The 22,644-nt window shown below is 42.0% G+C and overlaps 1 protein-coding gene across 1 annotated transcript; it reads left to right on the top strand.

Moving 5' to 3' along the window:
- The first annotated feature begins 2,326 nt into the window (after positions 1 to 2,326).
- LOC111985823 (probable methyltransferase TCM_000331) lies at positions 2,327 to 22,075 on the top strand. The gene is given in 6 exon segments (XM_065781072.1): positions 2,327 to 2,401; positions 2,584 to 2,636; positions 9,194 to 9,205; positions 19,501 to 19,840; positions 21,276 to 21,530; positions 21,734 to 22,075. Coding segments are annotated over 6 exon segments (1,077 nt in total).
- Positions 22,076 to 22,644: the final 569 nt, after the last annotated feature.

Genomic DNA, 22,644 nt, shown 5'->3' with positions numbered 1-22,644 from the left:
CCTTCCTCCTCAATGTCACCCCCCTCACCTACTACCTCCTCCTGACCCTCATCACCGTGACTCCCTACCTCCTCGTCGGGAGATTGGGTAGACGACTCTCTCTCTGACGATCGGGAAAAGCCCCCAGACTCAATGCCTGAACCAAATACTTCGTCGTAGCCCGCTCCCTCGCGGACCAACGACTGATCACTCGATGCGTCACTTGACATCTGACTACCTACAAGTGACGGATGTATTCTAAGCACCTAAGTTAACGACCTCGCTATAAAAAAATGGATTGAAATAGAGCATGTATAAAGAAAGAGAAAGGACTTACAAGCTTCTCGAAACAGGTGACAATTTTTGGAAGCGACGGCAGAAACTTGGATGACAATGTTGAGGAAATTGACTGAACAAGGCGACGGATCTTCTCTCTAAGAATCAGTAAAGGTAAAATGGAAAAATGGGGGGAAGAAGTAAGTTATATATAAGGGGAAAAGGCGCGGAAGATGAAGCAACGCCCTCCTCCAGACGTGGAGCCAACCAAAGTACGCCACGTGTCCGAGCATTTAATGGTTGGTGGCTCGAGGAGTCACCTTTGAATCATTTTCTCTCTCCTGGCTTAAGTGGAAATTAGCAGCGGAAAAATGTAACTCCATAACCTGTCAGTTAGAATTGACAGAGATATGGAGTAGGGGCAACTGATGGTATTAATTGGAGTAAGCGCCCACAGCTGACGAAGTCTACAACTTAGGCTGATGGTATTAATTGGAGTAAGAAGCTGAAGACCCCATAGCTGATGGACAGTGTTGGGACGGGTTCAAGATGGAAGGAAGCCTGCTCCACGGGATTGACTCCATCTTAGGGCTAACGCCGATAGGACCGAAGGGTAAAAGATAAGCTGATGGTCCTGAGGCTGACGGTTCTAATAAAGTCTTTGTCTTGGTCACCATGCATAAGTATATAAGGAAATGACTTGCATCCCACGCCAGTGATGGTGTCCTACAAGGAAAGGATTCCACATTCTACGCTCATGAGGACTCCTATAAGAAAAATACTTCTACTCCGAGGAAGAGAGGTCAACTCTCTACTACTATAAAAAGCTCCAATACCCTCACAAATCGAGGTACGCATAATTAACCCCTCTCTAGCACTCTAGAGTTGTAACAAGTTCTAACTTGACCTTCGGAGGGTATTTGGCCAGCACCACACCGGTGCTCTTTGTAAGGTCTTCTATTTTTTTGTTGTGTAGGTGTTGCTTCGAGTGTGAAAACATTGTGTGGCTCACTGGTGATATTTTCGGCATCATCAAGATTAATACGCAATGGTAAAAGAAACAAACACAAAATAATAAAAGAAGATGATGAAGATATGCAGCCTTACAAAAATTATGTCGGACGAGAATAACATACAAGAACAAGTTCAACCCGATAACTATCATTGCCATACAACTGGAAATTATTTTTGAAATGCTTTTTCACTTTTCAGTCAAATAATTCTCGCAACTGCATTTTGTAATCATGCAGGTGATGCAGCTAAGTTCACTTATATATACAACTTATTGGATCCATTTGGCTACAACTTATTATTACTAAAAATTGATTGTTGGTAAAAATACTATAGCAAAATAATTTTCAAATATATGAATAGTATCGTGGGACCTATTTTTAATATTTTTTTTCTAAATAAAGTGGTTGTGGGTCTCATGAACAGTGCCTAAACAGTATCGGAACAGTGTGTAAACAGTAACATTTGTCTCATGAATAGTAACTTCTGTCTCCCTGAAACGCATGAAAGCAAAAAAAAAAAAAAAAAACAACTGAATATGCAGCATTGAAAACGCTTTATCCAAACCAATACATAAAAGTAACATAATTTTTTTGTTTTTTTTTTTAGTCTGAATGCTAACATCATTCCAAACTCCAAAGACACAGAAAGTAATTTAATCTTTCAAAACAAATAATGTCAGGCGTACCTGCCTCTTTGTCTCTTCTTTATATACTTTTTTTTTTCCTTGATAGAATTACTACATATAATATATTATTGAGTTTAGATGTTTGATGTCTATTTTCGTGAAATTTTTAAAAGAGTCATATATTCTAATTAAATTAGTTTTTTTTTTTTTAATAAAAAGATAAACAAAGGCTCAATGACTAGCTTATTCATAGATAGAGGAATAGATAACGTGTGTGAACTAGCTTTTACTCACTTAGGAATTACAATCACATGCCAAGCAAAGAAACTTTAGAAAAGTGGAGCACATTCCAAAGTATTTTCCTTCGGCGGGCTTATTCATAGATAGAGGAATAGATTATAGATCAGGAACAGGAAGGCAATGTGAGCAGCCATGGCAGTAGAAAATGCTCTTTGCATGAATGGGGGAGATGGAGAATCTAGCTACGCCAATAACTCACTCCTTCAGGTTCTCTCTCTCTTTCTCAGACACACATATACATGAATATTAGTCTGCTTGCAGAGGCACAGAGATGGTATACAAAATACACATGTTTTTTTTAAAACACATACAAAGTTTTCCATTATTATGTTTTTTATCTTTAAATTAAGCTGACTAAAAGATTTGATTATTATGTCCATATCTTTCAGAAAAAAGTAATATTGGAGTCGAGGTCCTTCCTAGTGTACACCATTAAAGATATGTTAAGATGCCGAAAAAATCACCAGTAAGCCGTACAGTTCCAACACACTTGATTCCAGACCTGCCCAACATAGAAAAAGAAGAAGACCTTACAGAGAGTACCGGTATGGTACTAGCCAAAGACCCTCCGAAGGTTAAGTCAGAAGAGAGCTCCAACAATGCTAGAGAGTATGAGCTTTATAGAAATTGTGCGTACCTTTTTTCTAAGGGTCTTTGGGTTTTTATAGTAGTGTAGAATCAACCTTCTTTGCTTGTGTTACAAGTCTTTTCCTTATGGAGAAGATCTTCATTAATGTGCGTATCTTCTAGAATCCTCTTCATGTTAGAATTCTATTCATATTGGGACTCTATGGATTAGGGCAAATCTTGAGATGCAAGTCTTTTCTATTTAGGGTTTCTTGAAGACCACATAATAACCAGTTAAGCACCACGTGGCTCTTTGATCCGTCCACACTATGCCTGTTCACATAGGATCCGTTCACTATTAGAACATTTGTCTTGCATTGACAAGTCCATCAAGGTGGATCCGTCGCCTCTAATTTTCTCCCTTATCAATTGCCCCCTCAGCATATGTGTCAATGTCACCCTGAACGGACTCACAGGGTGACAGATTTTTGCAGCCGTCGTTCCTTTCCTTGGGGGTTACGCTTTGATTGATGGGGTAGTTGAGGGTATTAAATGCATGGGGACACGTGGTGCATTCTGAGTGGGTGCACTCATTTTTCGAGGCGTCGCTTCGTCTCCTACACATTTATATATATATATATATATATATTTTTTTTTTTTTTTTTTTTATATATATATATATATATATATATTTTTTTTTTTTTGAGCTCTAGCCCATTCGTCGCTTCCAAACTTTTGCTCGTCGTCCATTGGCTAGGGGAAGTACCCACCTCTTATGTCGCCATCTCTTTGTACTTTAAGACTTGGTTTAAGCAATGAGAGTCTGCTGTGGATCAGAGGTCTAGATGCATATGCAATCCCAAGCAACATTGAGTGGAACAACAATGTTAGTTCCAAATTGGCATCATGTGTAGTTTTCCACTTTGATTTTGTATAAAACCAATTAGAAGGCAAGTAGGCTGTCAGTACACCACATGGTTATCAAAGAAATATAAATATGCCAAGGGAAAGCTAGAATATATCATCGAAGCTGTTGGCAAACAATCACCACAGTAATCTTCCAATGAATGCATGTGAATTCATGTAAGCTTATTGTGCAAGCAGTATATGAGAAAATATCAAAGTGAAGAAACTTCCCTCGAGTCGCAGATTAGAGATTTTAAGAACCTGGCCTCACATTAAGTGGATGCTAGCTTTCTATGGGAAGTATCCTTGTTTCTTCTTTCAGCTTCTATTGGTGAAATAATGCCAAATGTGATGAGCTTGTTGCAGGCAACATGTGAGCTCCAAACCATAGCGTTCCTGCTGTTAATGATGTGGAAGATGAGACCATCTTTAAGCTAAACACTACATAAACATCTTCAAAACTGGTGGCTACTTGTTAGGCCAACCAACATCAGCTTCAAAATGAATTAACAGCCGTATTTTACTTTCAACCCAGGTGCGAATGTGAATAAAAGCACCTTAAAGCTTCACAAGAATCTTAAAGAAGAAAATAAATAAAATGGAACATAAGCCAATGAAAGCTCTTAGCTGCAAAAGGTAGTAAAGTCTAGCTTAGGCATCATCCAAAAGGCTTAGAAAGAACATAACACTTTCTTGAAGGTGTTCGTAATAAACAAGCTGATTTTGAAAAAGCTAATAGTGACTGTAACAAAGTGAAAAAGGAAAAATGTACGACGACAGAACCTAGTGTAACGGACCGGGCTATTCATTGTTTATGGGCCGTAAAACAGACGAGCCTGTTGTGTGCAAGACCTGTTGAAGACGGATCCATAATGAACAGATGGAGTATAGACGGATTGACTGACCATGGGTCAGTCAAAATCTCTTAATAGGAATACTTGCGGCACACACCGTAGGATCCTAAACAGAATCCTAATGCAAGGAGGATTCCAGAGATTACGTATATTGATGAAGATCTTCTCTATAAAGAAAAGACTTGTCCACCACGTTTTGGACTCCTAAAGAGGATTTCTACAAGGAAAGGACTTTGACTCCAAGTAAAAGAGGTCAACTTTCGACCACTATAAAAACCCCAATACCCTTACAAGTTAAGTTACGCATAATCAACCCTCTCTAGCACTCTGGAGTTGAAAAAGATTCTAACTTGACCTTCGGAGGGTATTTGGCTGGCACCACACCGGTGCTCTCTTTAGGTTTTCTCTTTCTTGCTGCGCAGGTGACTTTCCGAGCGTGTGAGCAACGTATAATTCATTGGTGATTTTTCAGAATTCATCAGTTGGCACCGTCTGTGGGAAAATTAGGCGATTGGCCGGTGCTTTATCCCTGAGACAGAAGAGTTGCATAGTGCTCACTCGCTCGATGGCAACCACCAACAACATCCAAGGAGAGGAACCACCCACAACTGCCCTCGAGAGACAGGTTCGAACTCTCACCATAGCCGTGGAGCGTCTCACCAAACAAAGCCACAACCTAGAAGAACAACTACATCAGAAAAACGTAGCACCCAACAACCAGAGGGAGGACCAGGAAGGTACCAATGACATGTGAAGAGATCGAGAAGGGCATGAAGACAGCAATACCCCAAGCAAGCCAAAACGGCAAAACATGAGCTTCGCATCCCTCATGGATACGACTCCACCTCTTATTTTCACAGAGATGTAGGCGATGAAGGAACAGATGGAGGTCATGATGAACGCCCTCAAGGGACGAGTGTCCAGTGATCTTGACGACCTAGTCAATAGGACCAACTCTCTATTCACCACCACCGTTAATTCATTTCCCCTACCGCATAAGTTTCGGATGCCACAGATAAAGAGTTACGATGGAGTCAAGGATCCTTTAGATCACCTGGAGACCTTCAAGACCTTGATGCATCTTCAAGGGGTACCGGGCGAAATCATGTGCAAGGCCTTCCCTACAATGCTGAAGGGTCCCGCGAGAATATGGTTCAATCGGCTAACACCAAACTCCATCAGCACTTTCAAAGAGTTAAGCGCTCAGTTCACTTCACACTTCATAAGGGGGCACAGGTACAAGAAATCCATGGCATGCTTGATAAGCATCAGGCAGAGAGAGGCCGAGACGCTAAGATCCTACATAACCCGCTTCAATAAGGAAGCGCTTTCGATCGATGAAGCCGATGACAAGATAATAGTAGCAGCCTTCACAAATGGGTTGCGAAAGGGTAAGTTTTTGTTCTCACTATACAAAAACGACCCCAAGACCATGTCAGAGGTACTTTACAGGGCCACTAAGTACATGAACGCAGAAGACACGCTACTGGCCCAAGAGGAAAAACCCAGGAAGAGAAAGCGACAGGGAGATGCACGACAGGATCAAGGGCAGAAGAGACCAAGGATAGGAGACAGAAGGGATGAAAGGTGCCCTAAACCCTAGGGAGGAAGGTTCATACGCTTTACACCACTAAACGCCCCAACAGACCAAGTCCTGATGCAGATCAAGGATGATGGGGCACTGACGTTTCCAGGGAAGCTAAAGAGCGATCCCAACAAGCGACCTAAAGACAAGTATTGCCGCTTCCATCGAGATCACGGTCATGACACGGCCGATTGCTATGACTTAAAGCAACAGATTGAGGCCCTCATCAAACAAGGGAAGTTGCAGAAATTCGTCAGCAAAGAGAGAGTGGATCCCAATCATCAAGAGCAGGCCCCTCGACGGGATAACGAGCGTCCTAAACCCCCCTATCGGAGACATAAGGATGATTGTAGGGGGAACCGCGACTACTGGCTCCTCCAAAAAAGCTCGATAGACGTACCTTAGGATGGCCCAGAACATCCAGCTAACAGGCTCTGTACCTAAGATAGCACGAAGGGAAAGCCCCATCATTGGGTTCTCCGAGGAAAACGCGAGAAGACTCCACCACCCACACGACGACGCGCTAGTTGTCAGCATACGTGTGGGGGACTATAATGTTTACCGAATATTGGTCGATAAGGCAGCTCGGCTAATATCCTATACTATCCAGCGTTCCAGCAAATGGGGATTGACAGAACACGATTGATACCAACAAACGCTCCGCTGGTCGGTTTTGGAGGAACAAGGGTATTCCCGTTGGCTCGATCACACTCTCGGTAACAGTGGGCGATTATCCACGATAGATCACAAAGGACGTAACATTCCTTGTGGTGGACTACTCGTCTACTTACAACGGTATTCTCAGACAACCCACACTTAACTCGTGGAAAGCAACAACATCGATATACCACTTAATGATCAAGTTCCCTACGGACTATGGGATTGGAGAGTTGCGAGAAGACCAGGTGGCCGCCTGGGAATGCTATATTGTCATGCTAGAAATGGAAGATCACTAGCAGACCATGTGTATAGAAGAACAACGGACCGTAGCAGAGCCGGTTGAAGAATTGGAAGAGATAGCACTCGATGAATCAAAGCCTGAGCTGACGACTAGGATAGGGACATTACCTAGCCAACCAGTACGTCAAGCCCTCACAGCATTCCTAAGGAGGAACCAAGACATATTCGCGTGGAGCCACGAGGACATGCTCGAGATTGATCCCTCAGTCATGGTTCACAAGCTTAACGTGAACCCTGCATCCTCACCCGTCCGACAGAAAAAGCGAGTGTTCGCTCAGGAACGAGACAAAGCGATAGCGGAAGAGGTCAAGAAACTACTAGAAACGGATTTCATTTGGGAAGTATATTACCCTGACTGGTTAGCAAACGTAGTCATGGTCAAGAAGTCTAACAGAAAGTGGCGAATGTGCGTCGATTTCACGGACCTCAACAAGGCGTGCCCAAAGGACAGTTACCCCCTCCCGCAGATAGATACTCTGGTCGACTCAACGGCCAGACTCCAGCTCCTAAGCTTCATGGACGCCTTTTCGGGCTACAATCAAATCAAGGTGAAGGAAGCTGATCAAGAGAAAACTTCTTTTGTCACCAGCCAAGGACTTTTTTGCTACAAGGTGATGCCATTCGAACTCAAGAACGCGGGGGCACGTACCAGAGACTAATGAACAAAATGTTCGAGAACCAGATTGGGAGGAACGTACAAGTCTACGTTGATGACATGTTGGTCAAGAGCCTGCACGAAAATAACCACCTAAATGACCTACAGGAGACGTTCGACACCCTTTGGTCATATAACATGAAGCTGAATCCAAACAAGTGCATGTTCGGAGTAATGGCAGAGAAATTCTTGGGATTCATGGTATCCCAAAGAGGTATAGAGGTCAACCCGGAAGAGATACGGGCTATCATGAAATTAGAACCACCAAGGACGGTGAAAGAGGTGCAAAGCTTGAATGGCAAAATTGCAGTCTTGAATAGGTTCGTCTCTAAAGCAACGGACAAATTTCTACCATTCTTCCGCACCTTGAGGAAATCATTCGAGTGGACAGACGAGTGTCAGAAGGCATTTGAAGACTTGAAAAAATACCTCGCCTCTCCACCATTGCTCAACCCGTCCAAAATAGGGGAAGAACTCTACCTGTACCTAGCAGTTTCGCAAGCAACGGCTAGCGCGGCCTTAGTAAGAGAAGAAGAAGGATCTCAACGACCCGTTTATTTCATAAGTAAGGGTTTCCAGGGAGCAAAAGAAAGGTACCCCCAGATGGAGAAGTTGGCCTTCGCATTAGTAACTACAGCCCGAAAACTCAAACCATATTTTCAGGCCTATACCATCATAATCTTGACGGATCAGCCCCTAGAAAGAGCAATAAGCAGCCCTGAAGCTGCCGGACGAATGGCTCTGTGGGCAATAGAGCTGAGCGAGTTTGATATACAGTACCGCCCGCGAACTGCAATAAAGGGGCAAGCAGTGGCAGACTTCATCGCTGAATACACTCAAATAGAAGGTAAGGGGGCAGACGCCCTTAGACAATGGAGCATCCACACAGACGGATCTTCAAACAGGCAAGCTAGAGGTGCTGGTGTGGTAATCCAAACCCCTGACGGAGATAAAATCGAATGCATGATTCGGCTGGACTTCCCAACGACCAACAACGAGGCCGAGTATGAAGCGTTGGTGGCAGGATTAGACCTTGCAAAGGCAGTAGGTGCCGAGAACATGGTCGTACATTATGATTCTCTGGTAATAACAAGTTAGATTAGCGGCGTCTACGAGTGCAGAAATAAAAGGATGAAGAAGTACCTGGAAGAAGTCAAGAATCGGATCGGCGGCCTCAAAGTCAAATTCATCCAAATCCCAAAGGAAGAGAACGAATATGCCGACCATCTGGCAAAAGCAGCCTCTGCAGAATTTATGATAATCCCCAATCAGGTAATGTCGTTTGTCCAAATTTCCTCAGTTATTGACGACGGAACAAAAGTGCAGGAGGTGAATTTTGAGAACAATTAGACTACGCCATTAATAGCATACCTGAAGACGGGCACACTACCAAGCGAAAAAGACGCAACCAAGAAACTAAAAGTCCAAGCCTCGCGATTTGTACTAATCAATGATGTCTTATACAAAAGGAGATTCTCACGACCGTACCTGAGGTGTTTGGGTCACGAGGAAGCAAACTACGTAATGAGAGAAGTCCACGAGGGTATCTGTGGAAACCATTCAGGGGCACGGTCCTTAGCACACGTATTGATCCGAGCAGGGTACTATTGGCCCACAATGCAAAAGGACGCACAAGCTTACGTCAAAACTTGAGACAAATGTCAGAGGTTCAGTAATCTGATCAGGCAACCAACCAAGGAGCTGACACCCATGACGGCCCCTTGGCCATTTGCACAATGGGAAATAGACATCATGGGCCCCTTCCCGACGGCAACAAGGCAGCTTAAATTTCTGGTAGTTGGCATCGACTACTTCACTAAGTGGGTGGAAGCAGAAGCCCTAGCCACTATCACGGAGAAAAACATTCAAAACTTTGTATGGAGGAATATTATCTGCACGTACGGGATACCAAGAGTTCTTGTCTCCGACAATGGAAAACAGTTCGACAACAACGCATTTAGGGACTTCTGTTCGGAGCTGGGTATCAAGAATTATTACTCCTCGCCTATACATCCACAGACCAACGGACAAGTCAAGGTCACAAACCGATCCCTGCTCAAGATAATCAAGACCCGGCTCAAGGGGGCAAAGGGCATCTAGCCTGACCAACTACCAAGCATCTTGTAGGCATATCGTACTACGGTAAGAACAACTACAGGAGAAACGTCGTTCCAACTAGCATATGGAAGTGATGCTGTCATCCCAACGAAGGTAGGGCTTACAAGCTATCAGGTGGAGAACTACAACGAGGATAAGAACGAAGAGGCCTTGCAGCTTCAGCTAGACTTAGTGGACGAGGTTCGGGCTATAGCAGAGCAGAGGTTGGCGCGATACTGAAACCTCATGGCAAAGTACTACAACTCTAATGTCAGACATAGAGACTTCCAAATCGGGGATCTTGTGCTACGTAAGGTAATGGGAGCTGCTAGAGATCCTTTGCAAGGAAAGCTTGGCCCAAACTGGGAAGGACCATACAGGATCTCATCATGGCAAAGGAAAGGGACCTACCACCTCAAAACTCTGGACGGACAGAGACTTCAACACCCATGGAACACGGAGCACCTACAAAAATACTACCAGTAAAGGCTACCCAAAGAGCATTGATGCTCCCCCAATCTCCAGTTTATTGCTGAATTTTTAATTTAAACAATTATTTCTGTTATTTAGTTTTGCTATCGCTAGCTTTCACTTCAAACAATTCTTTCTACAAGTGCTTATTTAAACACAAGGGGAGCAGGTACTTTTTTAGAAAAAACGCATGGTTTTCTTTTTAATTTATAAGAGGAATATTCAGACACAACTATATTTTTTTTCTACTAAAAATTTCCAAGTCCAATGGAGGACGGATATAATCTAATCCCCAAGATGGACGGATCAACCCAAGAGGATGAAAATTTCCAAGTCCAATGGAGGACGGATATAATCTAGTCCCCAAGATGGATGGATATCCCAAGAGGATGAAAATTTCTAAGTCCAATGAAGGACGGATATAATTTAGTCCCCAAGATGGACGAATCATCCCAAGAGGATGAAAATTTCTAAGTCCAATGGAGGACGGATATAATTTAGTCCCCAAAATGGACGGATCATCCTAAGAGGATGAAAATTTCTAAGTCCTATGGAGGATGGATATAACAAAGTCTGCAAGACGGACGGACCATCCCAAGAGGACGGGTGTAACTAAATACTCAATGTAGACGGACCATCCCAAGAGGATGAAAACCCAAAGTTCAAAAATGAACGAAAATGAATAAAGATCCACCAAGTGGACGGTCCATCACATAAAATAAACAAATATATCCAAAAAGTGGATGGAGCTCCACGAACGAAGTATCAAATGAGTAAACGGATTAATCAAAACAAAGACAAGTATTAATAATAATAATAAAAAGAGCCCGCGAAGGGAAGATGTCTACATGATCCAAAAAACACATGACGGAGTAATAACATATTGTCCTCCAAATATTCTTACATGCCTTAAAAAAAAATAAAAAATAAAAAAACTAAGTTATTAAAAATTTTCAGCAAGCGTATCACTCTCCTCATCATGACGGGCCTGATCATCCTTAGGATCGCTTTCAACAACCGTCTGGTCAACAGGAGCTTCATGGATAGGGGGGTTCTCACCAAAGAGATCGTCTGTATCATCTGACTAGACGGATTGGACGGATGTTTGCTCGGGGACAGTAATAGCGACGGTTGACAAGTCCATCTCTGGATGCAAGGTCTTCACCTAACGAATGGCATCGTCAAAACCGTCATTATATGAAAGGCTCAACTCCGTAATTAGGGCGTCGGAGTCACGATACTCACGTATCGCGACCTCCTTAGCCTGACGGACCTCCTTGTCCTTTTCCTCCAGAGCTTTCTTCAAACGCTCCGTCAGCTTGATACATTCATCCCTAGCCATCTCAGCCATTTTAAGTTTCTGCACTTGGACGACCTTCCAGGTCTTCAACTCGAGCAACTCGTCCTCCGTCACCTTGGCCTTTTCACATACACAGCCTAGGGTCGTCTCATGGTTGAGACACCGTCCCATCATCCCCTTCATCATAATCATGGCCTGGAAGAAAACATAAGTTAAACTTGAAAGGAAAAAGAGAAGGGGGAAAGGATGGACTATATGATGACGGATGAGTTACCTGTGTAATACTGAAAAGGGTCGTCTCTCCCATCGCCTCCGTCGAGTGGTTACTCAAATCCTCATAGTCCTCAGTGGTTATGATGGATGAGAGCCTCTCAAGGGCGTACTTGGAGTCCTCGCGGAGTAGGACGGGCGGTTTCTTTTGACTTGCGGACGGGCCTATCATTAGGCCCTTACCAGCCACATGCTTCACGGGGGTGACCGTCTTAGCCCCCCCGGCCATCAAGCCAACGACAGGCTCCAGAGGAACCTTGGGCTTTTTAGGTGCACGGTCAATCTTTGACGGTTGCTTCCTTTTCAGTAGTTGCTTGCTAGAGCCCGTCCCCATAGGATCCGCTCCGGCTTCTTTGTTTTTAGCAACTTGTAATCTAATAGCCGCTCTCCTTTTGGCATCGTCCATCTTTGAAGAGGTAGACGGGTGTCAAAAAAAAATTTTGAATAAGGAAGAACGACGGACTTACATTGACGGGTGCATTCTTCATACTTAATTGCCACCGGAGTTGGCTCGGGCCCGTCAGAGTACCAATGGATGGTGTTGAGGTTGACGAGTTTGGCCCAAGTTTGCTCCTCTGGTTTGGACTTAGCAAAAATTTTCTCAAGAAAACTAAACTCCTCAAGAGTGACTTGTGGACGCCGTCGAACTGTACAAAAGAAAACGGACGTTCAGAACACAATAAGTATTAAATAAAATTAGAATAATTGCTATATGACGAGTTCATACCAGATGGGTTTAATACGCCCCAAATCTTGTCGACGAGCATGTGATCCGTTTCCCCTGGATAAAACATCCAACCGTCTCCCTCAATGAAAAAATAATGGCTCTTCCAATCTCTATTAGAATCTGGGGTTTCGTAGATCACTTTCAGGACGGGGCTCCTAGGAACGAAACTATACATCCCCCTTGATTTATCTATCTCATCTGGATGGTAGCAGTGGAGGAATTCCCGTACCGTCAGCCTTCTTCTACCGTCCGTCATTGCTCCGTACAGGACCTCTATTGCTATGAAGACCCTCCAGGTGTTTAGGGATATCTAGCTGACAGATAAACCTAGGTATTTGAGGAGTTCACGGTGTAGGGAACTCAGAGGAAACCTGAGGCCTGCCTTAAGCATCTGTTCATACACCCCGATACTGTCCACTCCTTCATAGTAGCATTTTTCTGACTTGTAGGGCAGACGGATAGGGATGTAGTCTGGGATTTGGTAATGGGCCCTAAGTGTATTAAAATGTGGTTCTTTAATGGTGGATATAAAGGCATTCACCATCCATTCTAGAAGCATGATGAACTCCCTAAGTCCATTAGCTCCTACAACAGATCTAACTATTTGCTCTTCTTCATCAGCGAAACCCTCCTTTATCTCAATCATCTCCATATCCTCATTTGTTGAGGATGGGGAAGATGAAGACGGACTACTCTCCTCGCTCAGATCGTCTTGGTCTTTGCGACCTGATGGATATACCTTTTCATAGTCTACTCCATCACAAACGACCGACTGGTTACTTGACGCACTAGACATGGCCTACATGTAATGACATAACCTAAGACTCTGATGGGTTTGGAAAGAGTGAAGGGGGCATAAAGTCTAAGAAAATATATATAACACCAAAAAGTAAATGATAATTAAAAAGAGGACGGATAAAAGATTACTTACCAAGATTACGAAATGAGCAAACAAAATTGCAGACGATGGGTGCAGGAGCTGAACGGAGTGGTCTCTGACAAGTGTGACGAACGTGCTCTGACAATATTTTTCAGTAGAAAGTAGAAAAATGAGAGGCGGAGGGGGTGTTATTTATAAAAGAGGTGCACGGAAGACGAAGCGACATCTCATTCTAAAACAACAGCCATTAAAAGAATGACACGCGGCACAGGTCATAAATAGATTCCTGCTAAACCTGTCAGGGTACGGGAATAAGCTCACGGAGTCATGTATCATGGCTGTTTACCTAAGACTTTGAACCGTCACCCCATGGGTCCGTTTGCTTATGAATGACGGACCCATCGGGTGAGGGGACAATTGAAAAAGGAAAAATGTACGACGACAGAACCTTGTGTAATGGACCGGGCTGTTCATTGTTTATGGGTTGTAAAACAGATGAGCCTGTTGTATGCAAGACCTGTTGAAGATGGATCCGTAATGAACGGATGGAGTATAGACGGATTGACTGACCATAGGTCAGTCAAAATCTCTTAATAGGAATACTTGCGGCACACACACCGTAGGATCCTAAACAGAATCCTAATGCAAGGAGGACTCCAAAGATTACGTATATTGATGAAGATCTTCTCTATAAGGAAAAGACTTGTCCACCACATTTTGGACTCCTAAAGAGGATTTCTACAAGAAAAGGGCTTCGACTCCAAGTAAAAGAGGTCAACTTTCGACCATTATAAAAAATCCCAATACCCTCACAAGTTAAGGTACGCATAATCAACCCTCTCTAGCACTCTGGAGTTGAAAAAGATTCTAACTTGACCTTCGGAAGGTATTTGGCCGACACCACACCGGTGCTCTCTATAGGTTTTCTCTTTCTTGTTGTACAGGTGACTTTCTGAGCGTGTGAGCGACGTGTAATTCATTGGTGATTTTTTAGACTTCATCACAAAGCAAGGACCATATTTAATATATAATCATAATAAAAATGTCTTGCAACCATGCATGAAGCTAAATTTATACATTGGTTCTCAAATTGATATAACCAAATGATGTCAAGCTTCAAGAGAAAAGTAAAGGCAGAGGATAAATAAAGTAGAGAAGACTTCCCCGAATTTGGCGATGAGCTTTCAGCTAGAGCCGTGATTGAGTTAGGGAAGGGAAAGAGATTTCTCTGTTTCCTTTTCCTTGCCAATCCTTATTTTTTTTACTCTCCTATTGAGACCCAAAGCTTTAGTGGATCAGCTAAAGTTGTATTGACCACAAGGGGTTTTCACGGGATTTTCGGCAAACACCTTAGTAGCAAGGCAAGAAAGGAACGTCATTTACATGAGCACGTGTTGTTAAAGAAAAACCCCCATTCAGACCTATCTTCAAGAACTAGAATCAACCTTAGAACTGTGATTTCTTTGAGAAGAAAGGAATTTTCTTGTTTTCTTCGACTGGGCATGATCCGTTGGGTTATATAGGACTAGTTGTGGATCTAACCAATCAGTCAATGGCTAAGTTTCAGAGGCGAGGCAAGTTACAAAGAGCACAACCATTGTCACGGTCGATTCCATGGTGGAGTGGGACAATTTGGTCAACAAAACAAACACCTTTGATATTAGACTTATGGGAATCTTCCCATACGGTGGCCATGGAGTGGCCCATAAATAGTGAACCAACCATGCCTGACAATGAAGTTGTTAAGATTTCGCCGAAGATAGTGCCTGTGATAAAGATTAAATCGGATCGGCTCTTTAACACTTCAATACTTTGGGACCTCTGGGCATGTGTTGCTTATTAGCTTGTGGGTTTTAAGCATAAGGGAGCTATTTTGAAAACGATGGCTTTTTGTAAGGATAACGACTGTTGCTCATTGGTTTTCTGAGCTTTCTTTGCTTCTGTCGCCCTCATATATTTCTTTGCTTCCGTCGCCCTCATATATTGGTTTTCTGAGCTTTCTTTTCTTCCGTCGCCCTCATATATTTCTTTGCTTCCATCGCCCTCGTATATTGGTTTTCTGAGCTTTCTTTTCTTCCATCGCCCTCGTATATTGGTTTTCTGAGCTTTCTTTTCTTCCATCGCCCTCATATATTACTTTGCTTCTGTTGCCCTCATATATTGGTTTTCTGAGCTTTCTTTGCTTCCATCGCCTTCTTGCAGCCTTAGTAGTAATTTAGGTGCATCTCATTATACATTTTTCTTCCGTCCACCTTGTGGATTTGTTGGTAATTAGATGTACCACATTATATATCTTTCATCCGTCCACCTCGTGAAATTAGTCAATGTATCCGTCCATCCTGTGGACAAATTTGGATGTTTTTTGACACATCCATTCATTTTGTGGAAATGGTTCATATATTTGTCCATCTTGTGGACTTATAACATGAGTTGGCATATGTCCACCTTGTGAATTCTATATAGTTTTTATACTAGTTTGTATCCGTCCATTCGTAGATAAGAGGACCTAAATTTTTACCAAGGCACTTATGAAGGGCTTGGTTCATTTGTCCTCCAGTAGGTTAGAAGACTTAGATTTTTTACCAAGGCACTTATGAGTGGCTTAGTTAGTTTGTCCACCCATAAGTAGGACTATTGACCAAGGTACTCGTGGTTGGCTGGTTTTGTCCGTCCATCCCTTAGGTAGGACTTAGATTTTTGACCAAGACACTTCTAGGTGACTTGGTTTTCCCTCCACCCGTAGGTAGTAGGACTTAAATTTTGTACCAAGACACTTGTTGGTGGCTTGGTTCGTCCTTCCACCAGTAGGTAGGAAGACTTAAAATTTTGACCAAGGCACTCGTGGGTGACTTAGTTCGTCCTTCCACCCATATGTAATAGGACTTAAATTTTTAACCAAGGCACTTCTAGATGACTTGGTTCGTCCGTCCACCCGTAGGTAGTAGGACTTAAATTTTGTACCAAGGCACTTGGTGGCTTGGTTCGTCCTTCCACCCGTAGGTAGGAAGACTTAGAATTTTGACCAAGGCACTCGTTGGTGACTTGGTTTGTCCTTCCACCTGTAGGTAGTAGGACTTAAATTTTTAACCAAGGCACTTGTGGGTGACTTGGTTCGTCCTTCCACCTATAGGTAGGAAGACTTAGAATTTTTACCAAGGCACTTGTAGGTGACTTGGCTCGTCCTTCCACCTGTAGGTAGGAAGACTTGGAATTTTTACCAAGGCACTCGTGGGTGACTTGGTTCGTCCTTCCACCTATAGGTAGGAAGACTTAGAATTTTTACCAAGGCACTTGTAGGTGACTTGGTTCGTCCTTCCACCTGTAGGTAGGAAGACTTGGAATTTTTACCAAGGCACTCGTGGGTGACTTGGTTCGTCCTTCCACCCGTAGGTAGTAGGACTTAAATTTTGTACCAAGGCACTTGTTGGTGGCTTGGTTCGTCCTTCCACCTGTAGGTAGGAAGACTTAGAATTTTGACCAAGGCACTTGTGAGTGACTTGGTTCGTCCTTCCATTCGTAGGTAGTAGGACTTAAATTTTTAACCAAGGCACTTATTGGTAGCTTGGTTCGTCCTTCCACCCGTAGGTAGGAAGACTTAGAATTTTGACCAAGGCACTCATAGGTGACTTGGTTCGTCCTTTCACCTGTAGATAGGAAGACTTAGAATTTTTACCAAGGCACTCATGGGTGACTTAGTTCATCCTTTCACCTGTAGGTAGTAGGACTTAAAATTTTGACCAAGGCACTCGTGGGTGACTTTGTTCATCCTTCCACCCGTAGGTAGAAAGACTTAAATTTTGAATAAGAATCAGGTGCCGTTGGCATCCTTGATCGTCTGTATCCTTGGTTGCCGATCCATCCCATTGGGATGAGGATTAGATGTCCGTCGGCTTCCTTTTATAGTGTTTAGTCCTAAGGTCCTACTAAAGCATTGGCATTTGTCGTATGCTTATACGTAGTAGGGTTGGGTATCCTTTTGCATGGTAGGCCATTGATACACTACCCCCGGGACGCATGATGCCCAATCTTTCAACCTTCGGGACACGTTGTAGTCCTCTATTAGCGTCCCATTCTTAAGGTATTTTGTCCGTCTACTTTGGGTTATGGACTTGCCGACATGACTAAGTGTTACTTCATCATCAATTTTTTTTTTTTTTTTTTTTTTTTTTTTTTTTTTTTGGTGTCCATCCACTTTTGTTCATGGACATGCATCTGTCCTTTTTTTTTTTTTTTGTCACGGATTTGTTAAGGTGACTAAGTGTTACCTCGTCACCTTGTTGGTCATCCATCTTAGGTCGTGGACTTGTTAAGGGGACTAAGTGTTACCTCGTCACCTTGTTAGTCGTTTGCTTGGGGTCGTGGACTTATTGAGGTGACTAAGTGTTACCTCGTCACCTTGTTAGTCGTCCACTTAGGATCGTGAACTTGTTGAGGTGACTAAGTGTTACCTCGTCACCTTGTTGGTCGCCCACTTGGGGTCGTGGACTTATTGAGGTAACTAAGTGTCACCTCATCACCTTGTTAGACATCCACCTTAGGTCGTGGATTTGTTGAGGTGACTAAGTGTTACTTCGTCACCTTGTTGGTCGTCCACTTGGGGTCGTGAACTTGTTGAGGTGACTAAGTGTGGTGACCATCCACCTATAGTCGACTTTGGTCATATGTCTACCTGTAGGTGACTTAGCATAGTGACCGTCCATCCGTAGGCGACTTTGGCTACGTGTCTACCGTAGGTAACTTAGTATAGTGACCGTCCACCCACCTTGAGAGGTGATGTTTTGAGCCAATGCGTTGTACAAATATTCCTTGTCTATTGCCCCCCCTTCCATGTTTGCCTTCACTGCAACTTCCCTTGGCCTACAAAGATCTCTATTTGTTGTTTCAAATCATAACACTCCTTTGTGTCATGTTCATGTTCATGGTGGTAATGTCAATGTTTGGTGCTTTGATCGCTTGCTTGGATCCCCATTCATCCTCCTCGGCCACTCCAACATGGGGTCGTATTTGATAAGTGTAAGTATATGGTCGATAGGAGCGTTTGGTGGGGTGAAGCGAACGGGTCGGCTGTTAGAGTGTCTAGGCCTCCTGCCTTCTCTTTGGCCAATCGTTCGTCGTCCTACAATATTGTAGTCGTTAGTCTTCTCTTCTATTTACTCTTCCCTTCTGTAATATTTTGAAGGGGTGGATAGTGATTATGACCACTTCCATGTTGATCATGTGATAAGAATTGATGTTCTTGTGGTTGCTTAATTTGCACTTCTAACGCTTGGTTTTGTAGCATAAGAGCTTTATTTTGTTGAGTAAGTCGCTCGATCGTAGCCGAGAGCGTCTGCAGTTGCCATCTACAACAGTGGGGGGATTTCCAGTTTCTTGGTTGGCTGATGCCATCGATCAAGTTTGGATCGTACGACCTTTTGTCTCAGAGATAAAGCAATGACTGATTACTCATATTTCCCACAGACGGCGCCAACTGATGATGCCAAAAAAATCACTAGTGAGCTGCACGGTTCCAACACACTTGATTCTAGACCTGCCCAACACAGAAAAAGAAGAAGACCTTACAGAGAGTACCGATATGGTGCCGGCCAAAGACCCTCCGAAGGTTAAGTTAGAAGAGAGCTCCAACAATGCTAGAGAGTATGAGCTTTATAGAAATTGTGCGTACCTTTTTTCTGAGGGTCTTTAGGTTTTTATAGTAATGTAGAATCAACCTTCTTTGCTTGCATTACAAGTCTTTTCCTTATGGAGAAGATCTCCATTAATGTGCGTATCTTCTAGAATCCTCTTCATGTTAGAATTCTATTCATATTAGGACTCAATGGATTAGGGTGAATCTTGAGATGCAAGTCTTTTCTATTTAGGGTTTCTTGAAGACCACATAATAACCAGTTAAGCACCACTTGGCTCTTTGATCCGTCCACACTATGCCTATTCACATAGGATCCGTTCACTATTAGAACATTTGTCTTGCATTGTCAAGTCCATCAAGGTGGATCCGTCGCCTCTAATTTTCTCCCTTATCATTAAAGATCAGAATTCCCACTTGTTTCAAAGTGGCTGACTTGGGTTGTTCTTCAGGACCCAACACCCTCTTGGTGATCTCTGAAATTATTGACACCATCCATGAAATGTGCCAGCAAACAAATACCGAATCACCTGAGTTTCAAGTGTTACTAAATGATCTCCCAGAAAATGACTTCAATGCAATTTTCAAAACTCTACCAGCTTTCCATGAGAGGCTTAAGAAAGACAAGGGAGACAAGTTGGGGCCTTGTTTTATTTCTGGAACACCTGGTTCCTTCTATGGGAGGCTCTTTCCTAGCCAGTGTGTACATCTTGTACATTCTTCTTATAGTCTTCATTGTGTTTCACAGGTTAGCATTCTCTCAAAGCATATTATTCATAAACCTATTCCAATTTCATCAATAATAAACCTTAGGATTTAGCAAAAATTGCATGAGTAATTGAGAAATTCATATATGTTTAGTGTTAAAAATAACTTTTCCCCTATTAAAAAAATAAAATAAAATTCACCCACTAGCAATGTTAATGAATGATATGTTCAGTTGCAGAGCCACCTTCTATGGGGCCATGGGGGCAATTGCTTAACTAAAATTTGTAAAAGAATTGTCAGACTTTTATTTTTTTATTTTTTTATTTTTTTAAGGATTGCATAAGAAATGATAAATTATGTGATATTTTTAAAAATTTTGAGTCTGGTAACAAATGGCCATTTATGGTCTCAAATAGGCTTCTCAATCATAGTCTGAACATTTCACCTATCAATTCCGCCATTTTGGTTTTGTAGCCTCTTCTGCAAACTAATCCATATTCTTTTATCGCATTAGTGGCTATTCCATTGTCTTCCACCTCCTTTACAACGGCGACATTATCATCACATGGAACAATTCCAACATTATTACCAATTTTATTCATCAATTTGGTCTCGTTTGTTAACTCAAGGACCTTGGGACCCTTCATTACTTCATGGATTGACAGGTTCATTAGTTTGTTTTTCAGTCAGGTCAAGTGTGACTCCGATTAGCTTTATTGCCAAATATGTTTCATTGTTTTTTTTTTGTAAGATACCTTGATGTGCTTCACACAAATGCACACCTTTGTCTGATCCAAGTTCTTATAGAAGCATCATGGGTGCTTTACAGCACGCACCTCACATTCATCGAATCTTGATCTCTCTTTGGCAATTAATCTAGTCTGCAAATTCAGGCACTGTCCTATTGATATCCATTTGATTGCAATCAAACCCATCTTCAATTATTTACATGCCAGCACAAAGCATATCAAGGTTGAATACTTTATTTGTGAGTGCAAAATTCTTTGCAAGGATTTGGCAATCAATTTTGTCTTTTACCAATTACCAACTTGCAAATATTTTCTCCAAGAGCCTCCCATCTCAATGTTTGTTAACGACTGGTTTGCTGTCGATGATTAGTTATATTTATTTTATTAAGCTTTTAATTCCAATTATGTTTATTTCTCACTTGGCTTCCTCATGTGACTTCAATTTCTTAATTCCAAATTATTATAAATAGCAATGTACTTCAGACTTCAATTAGTCTAATACATTGAAATCAATTTAAATTATTAAGTAACTCGGTTTATTGATTTATCTCATTTGCTTTCTCTAAATTATCTTTGCATAAACTATATTTCTTTCATTGCATAGGTAAATATAAAATTATTCAAATCCTAAAATTTTAAATTGGGTTCCAGTAAATACTAAGTCTTTATTCATTTATTTATAGTTTTCACCCACTTAGAAAAAATTTTAACTTCACTAATGGACAGGTGCCAAGAGGGGTTGTGAATAACAAAGGTAACATATACATCGCAAAATCGAGCCCTCCCAACGTATTCAAAGCCTACATGGACCAATTTCATACAGATTTCTCAATGTTTCTATGTTCACGCGCTAAGGAAATATTGCCTGGAGGACGTATGATTCTTACCTTCATTGGAAGGAGCAATGTAGATCCCAACACAAATTGTTGTTATGACCTTTGGGAGCTTCTGGCAAAATCGCTTCTTGACATGGTCCCTGAGGTTGTTTGTTTTTAATATCGAATTTCATACTAAACAAATTTTGACTCCAAACATATTTGGAGTTATCTTTTCTAACTCATTCTAATGGTCTTTCAATCGTCACATAGTAGGTTGAAACAAGATAGCACCAAATATGTTTGGAGCCAATTTTTTTTCCTTATATCTAACTTTTTTTAAAAAAAAACCAAATGATTCAATTTTAGGGCCTTGTTAAGGAGAAGGATGTAGATTCGTTCAATTTGCCATATTATGAACCTTGCATGGAAGAAGTAAAGGCAATCATTGAAGACGAGGGGTCTTTCAATGTAGATAGGCTTCAAATGTTTGAATTCAATGACCCCAATGGTGACATTGATAACAAGTATCAGAGTGCACAAAGTATGGCAAATGGTTGAAGAGCTGTAACAAAAACAATGCTGGCTAGTCATTTTGGAGAGACCATAATTGACAATTTATTTGCCAAGTTTGCAAAGCATATGGCGGAGGAATTTTGCCAGGAGATGACGAGGTACATCAGTATAGTCACATGCATGACTAAGAAGTAGGTAAATTATTATGAAGATATGTATGGAAATTTAGTAATTGCTGATAAAGTTCTATGATTACATCGTTGATAAAGTTGCCTCTCTAGTGTGAACTCTCCATGAACAATGCTTATAATTATTATCTCTATCATTTGTATTCATGTAGGATGATTTGCAACAACAATAAAAGTTGTTTAGTACAAGGTTTGGCAAAGTTGCCTCTCTAGTGTGAACTCTCCATGAACAATGCTTATAATTATTATCTCTATCATTTGTATTCATGAAGGATGATTTGCAACAACAATAAAAGTTGTTTAGTACAAGGTTTGGCATTATTCACGTTCTATCAAATGCAAGTTACCTTCACATTAATAGTACGATTTTGGGCCTTGCCATCAGCCCCCCCCGCCCCCCCCCCTAGAGAAACTGAGAAAGTCCACTAATGTGGGAGATAATTGAAAGCACCATCCATTCATGGCCTGCTCAAAAGCACCTTTCAATCATTCAAAAGAGAAGAGATACCCACAAATGGAATATTCAACGTAATTAGTAACAATATAATTAGGGTTGAAGCAAATTCTTAGAAGATA

This window comes from Quercus suber, unplaced genomic scaffold (genome assembly GCF_002906115.3).
Source record: "Quercus suber isolate HL8 unplaced genomic scaffold, Cork oak 2.0 scaffold_256, whole genome shotgun sequence".
Taxonomy (NCBI): domain Eukaryota; kingdom Viridiplantae; phylum Streptophyta; class Magnoliopsida; order Fagales; family Fagaceae; genus Quercus; species Quercus suber.
This window is presented reverse-complemented; position numbering and strand designations above follow the sequence as displayed.